At 30.7% G+C, this 5,292-nt stretch overlaps 1 protein-coding gene across 1 annotated transcript; it reads left to right on the forward strand.

Moving 5' to 3' along the window:
- The first annotated feature begins 221 nt into the window (after positions 1-221).
- LOC109585624 (uncharacterized) lies at positions 222-3,146 on the forward strand. The gene is made up of 8 exons (XM_020001759.1): positions 222-381; positions 697-1,029; positions 1,319-1,567; positions 1,705-1,766; positions 2,045-2,234; positions 2,376-2,456; positions 2,783-2,909; positions 2,964-3,146. The coding sequence occupies exons 1-7, from the start codon at positions 315-317 to the stop codon at positions 2,893-2,895; spliced, it is 1,095 nt and encodes a 364-aa protein (XP_019857318.1). The 5' UTR covers positions 222-314; the 3' UTR covers positions 2,896-2,909; positions 2,964-3,146.
- Positions 3,147-5,292: the final 2,146 nt, after the last annotated feature.

Here is a 5,292-nt window from a genome sequence, read left to right on the forward strand (position 1 = left end):
AGAAAACAATGAAACATTCCCAAATGAAAACTAATTAGTTAAATAAGCTAATGTAAACATAGGGAAAGTCCATATAATTTTAAGCATGGGGAAATTGTTTTATTTAGGTTATTTATGGTGCAATGAACTATACTGCACAAAATTACTCTTATGCAGAAGGATATCAGCAACACATTGTCATCACTTGGTGAGATTTGGTGTAATTATGTTGCAAAATTTTTGGAATATCTTGTAATCAATAGCTTATAGCTTACTCCTACACATGCTCTACTCCTACTCATACTTCTATACCCGTCTTTTCTACTAATCAGGAGATGAAGCTGCTCTCTTCACTTTCATTTGCCTACTGTTTTCTTTCTCTTGTTTCCTCTCAATCAACAGGTGTGTTGAAACAGATGAATGAGTTTCTGTCACAGTGACTCTGCTAACTTTCTTTAGATTTTAAGTAGAATGCTTACTGTTTTGCCCATTTCTACACCTATATTAACTTTGCCCAATAATAGCATTAGATCTAGAGAGTATATGTGATAGCAAAATGTGCTTGTGTATCTACGTCACTAGTATACTTTATAATGTATATAATATTATAATACAGATTGTATATAATAATGTATACCCTTAGCTTGCCCCTGCATGACACCCTGCAAAAGCGTCACCCATTGCATCTGAAACTCTAGTCTTAATTTTTTATTTTAGTTACATTATCTCCACCAAACGGTACTGTATCTGTTTGTCAAGGAAAAGTAGAAACAATAACATGTAATGTAACTTATTCTCCTGATCAAATGTTATTATGGGCCTATAGTGGAGGTCCTGGAGGAGGAGCAGTCAATTTTGGCAGTGGAAATACTGACCCTCAACAACTGCCACCGTTTAATTTTACATTACAGTGTCAGAATAATGTCACACTAATCTCAACTGGAGTTGTTAATGTGTCTACTTTAATAAATGGGAGCACCCTTGAGTGTAGGAATACATTATCAATCGATGATTCAAGTATCAGAAAACACATCAACTTTAGTGTTAAACGTAAGTGAGTTTTGATTATTAGTGGTATGATACTGCTCTCTACCATCCTTGGTTGGACCTTTTTGTTTTATTGGAGGTGCTAACTAAAATATAAATAGTGGAGAGGGAGTGGTGGGAAGGAATGTGGGTACATAACATAGCTCATTAAGTAATTTTTATTGACATTCCAATTAAAGGTGGTTATGATAGCTGCACTCTCAAGAGATGCATGTAAGGCATTTATTAATGATGCATCAATTGTTATTGTCTATAGTAAAATTATGCTTGAATTATTTTTGTCTTATTATAGATTCAGTACCTATCAGTTATCTTCATGTTAATGCTGTATCTTCAGATACATTATTAATAATTTGGACTGGAGCTGATTGTATACAATCATATGATGTATTCATTAATGGAGCTAATGTTAATACTACCAGTGGAATGAGTCTATTGTATAATACTGGAGGAGCTATTGGCAGTATTGATGTATTGGTTAATAGTGTTGATTATTATGGAAGTGCAGTGGGTAATTTATCAACTCAATATCAATTTAACAGTGAGTGATTTTACACCTTAAATTATGCATCATTAACCTATCATGGAGATTCCTATTGATAATGTTATGATAAGCTACAGTTGTGTACTATTAAACTTGGCAGTGTTCTATTTTTAAAATCATAATTCTATTTTTAGAGTATAACTTTGAAGTTGAGGCTATTATTAGTAACAATATGTCACTGGTCATAATAATTAAGGTAATATTGTTATATTGATATTAATAATTTTTATACATGGCAATTAAAGTATCAATGGAAATTACAGTATTATCTTCTGCTTTATAGAAGCTTGAGCTGATTCAAACTTAAATTTTTCAAGTTACGGCCATTTTTAAAAAATATCCAAGGCTATATAGCCCATGGTTTTTTCCTAAAAATGCCTTCGAAATCACCCCAATTTTTTTACATTTTGTGATACATATTGATGTATTTATGCTATGCAGCATTGAAAACTTGCCAATTGTTATATTTTATAGGATAAGTACATCAATCAACAGCCTGCTCCATTGTCCTGTGAATTGACTGTAACTAACTTAACTCAACCATCAATGGATTGTCTTTCTAAAAGATTGTTTGTATTCACTAATGTCACTGAAGGAGATGTGTATAATTATACTGTTACTATTACTAATGTCATTGGGTCTACTGTTAAGAATGGCTCCATAGGTATAGTGGGTGTACCGGTATTGAGTCAACTTATTTTATGATAATTTATTAAAAAATAGTATCATTTTGTTATGCTAAATATGTACATGTAGTCTACACTTATAATGAAAATAGTTTAATGTATAATTTTTTAACTTGCAGTACTAGAACAAACGTGTCCACCAAGTGCTCAAAGTTGCTGTTCAGCTTTTCCGATTTCTCACCAGTCTTGTTCTGTATCAAGTCAGTATTATATAGTCTAGTACTGGAATTATATTTTGTGCTTCTGAATTTGCAGACTTAAATTTAGTATTATTGTAATATAATGTGAAGCCTCCTGAATTCATAAATATTAGGATTTATCTATTTTTGAATTCTCGCTCAAAATAGAATGTAAAATTATGTTGCTTTTGCTATTAAATACTTCATGTTGTTATTCACTTATTGCTTCTTGTTATTCTTGTTTTTCGTATCAATGTTATTATTATTATTATTATTATTATTATTACAGTCAAAAAGAAAAAACCAAAAATTATTATTATTATTATTATTATTATTATTATTATTAGATACAGAATCAAGCACACCATCTCCCACTATGGAATCCTGTGGATCGAATTGTGTCCTTCCTTGGATAGTTGGTGTGATAGTTGGGACAGTAGTGGTTTCACTTTTGATTTAGCTTTTACTTCAAAGGTAAAAATAATAATGAAATCTGCTTTATTTTCATTATAAGCACTGATCATGTAGACTTACAACATTGTGCACTACAAGAAGCATAATGTCTCCCTGAGTAGAAAATATTAGTGTTGTAATAGCTCTTCATTAGTATCAATTCTATTAATAACTTAGACATTTCATTAGCTACATATGCAGTGTGTGTATCAATTTAGTTTTCCTTTTTGATAGTCAATTTAATCAAACAACAAAACTTACTGTCTATTTCAATATAATCACACAAAAATTAATAGCTACTTATACATTGTATACATTTAAACATGAAGATAAGTGTATGCATGTTGCTCAATGTATAGCAAGTGACAGTTGCTGTATCATTCATTGTACATACGCTGTTCCTTGAGGCAACTAAATACATTACTGGTACAAAAGATGTAGTGAACACACACACACATGAATAGCAACACTATCAGTTATAGATGTGTCCGTATGCATTGTTAAGTTTAGTATCAATGACTTGTTCTTGTTGTTCATTGTTGAAAGTTGGTAAATCATATATTGGACCAATGTCTACTGGTGATCTTTCTCTTAGTGTATTCCCTTTATTCTTCATTATACAGTATACAATGATACTAGTAATTATTGATGCAATGAGTCCAGTTAATAGACCAGTGATAGGTACTGCAATAGCAACTGAATGTGTGTGTATAATAGATACATTAGATATGTACATACATTAATGTATTAACTAACCAGAACTGATAATGGATCCTGTACAAGTTGATTGATGTGATACTTTAATGACAGAAGTACAGCCTAATAAATATAATAGTAATACCAATTTATTTTAGAAGTGTAAATTGACTACTTAGTTGAAATTTAGTACCACATGCTTAACTTTGTCAATAATTTGTAAACATGATTTAGCAGTTGACTAGTCAGATATAGTCAAAAAATTAAGCCATTTTGGGATTTAAAAGACACAGGCTATAGATCTAGTATGGGCTATTTTAGCTCATTTTGAAATCAAACACAAGTCCACAACTTTAGTTGGAATCACTTCAAAGTTTCTACACAGCATAAGGACATCAATATGTATTGGGAAATGTAATAAAAATTGGGGGTGATTTTGGAGCCATTTTTTGGAAAAAACTATAGGCTAAAGCCTTGGGTAAGTTTCAAAAATTGGCCCGGAATCAGTTCAAACTTTCTACACAACATAAGTACATTAATATGTATCAGAAACTGTAATAAAAATTGAGGATGAATTTGGAACCATTTTTTGGATAAAGCATGGGCTATAGTACAGGAGATTTTTCAAAAATTTGCATAATAGTTTTGTTAATTTTTTGCACAGTTAGTGTGTAACACATTTCAGTAATTTCACTATACCAACTTGTTACTGTTGATGGTGCTATGCTACATGAAGGTACAAATATATCTTCAATGATTGTCAGAGAAGCTGAAGTTGAAATGAATCTGTTATTGTTGCTGCTGGTGAAAGCATCAGATAAACTTTCAGTAACTGAAACTATAACAAGTGTAATATACATGTATCATATCATTACCAGTGAAAGTGGTTGCTGTTGTTGTTGAAATTGACTGTTGCTCAGTTATATTAACTGCAATTATGTATGATACATTATATTACACATTAATCATTAATAAACAAACCTGTAATGTTCATCAGTGGTCCCTCTCCAATAGCATTAACTGGTTTTATGTATACAGTATATTCATTATTGGGATATAGTCCATTAATAGTTACATTAGTATCAGTTGTATTAATAGTAATATTGTGTACACTAACAATGTAATGTACTGGAGGATAATGTAATGTAACATCCTTTTAATAATAATAATGAATTAGAACTAGTACTTGAACATACTTCATTGATATTCCACCATATTGTAATACTATCAGTTGATATCTGATCCCAACTAATATTAACAACTTGAGCTGGTACTATAAGAAATACAATGAGTGTGTGTGTGTAGTACTTACCATTCCATATATACTGTATTAATGATGAAGGAGGTCCTTCTCTTCCAATAGTATCAATAGGAATAATAATAAATGAATAATTAGTACCAATAATAAGAGAAGGAATAGTTGTTGATGATTCATTACTGATCATATGTCCATTAATATTATCATCACTGATTATTGTAATATTATAATATTGAATACAGTGTACTTCATCAATCTTTTCATAGTACCAGTTCATCAATACTGTATTGTTATTAATTGGTATTATCTTTATATTAATAACTGATACTGGTACACCTATACATAGATACAGTATTATGATACATATGGTTCACGATGTATCTTACCTGCAATGTGTACTGTTAATGTACTGTAAGTAATTAAATCTCCAGAGCAGTCAATAACAGTTCC

Source organism: Amphimedon queenslandica, unplaced genomic scaffold, assembly GCF_000090795.2.
Source record: "Amphimedon queenslandica unplaced genomic scaffold, v1.1 AMPQUscaffold_13034, whole genome shotgun sequence".
Classification (NCBI taxonomy): domain Eukaryota; kingdom Metazoa; phylum Porifera; class Demospongiae; order Haplosclerida; family Niphatidae; genus Amphimedon; species Amphimedon queenslandica.

What these genes read in the sequence shown, in the direction of transcription:
- LOC109585624 (XM_020001759.1), top strand. Translation starts at nt 315, where the DNA reads ATGAAGCTGCTCTCTTCACTTTCATTTGCCTACTGTTTTCTTTCTCTT. An exon ending in AACTCAATATCAATTTAACA is followed by an intron (nt 1,568 to 1,704) that starts GTGAGTGATTTT and finishes TTCTATTTTTAG; the next exon opens with AGTATAACTTTGAAGTTGAG. An exon ending in CACTGGTCATAATAATTAAG is followed by an intron (nt 1,767 to 2,044) that starts GTAATATTGTTA and finishes TATATTTTATAG; the next exon opens with GATAAGTACATCAATCAACA.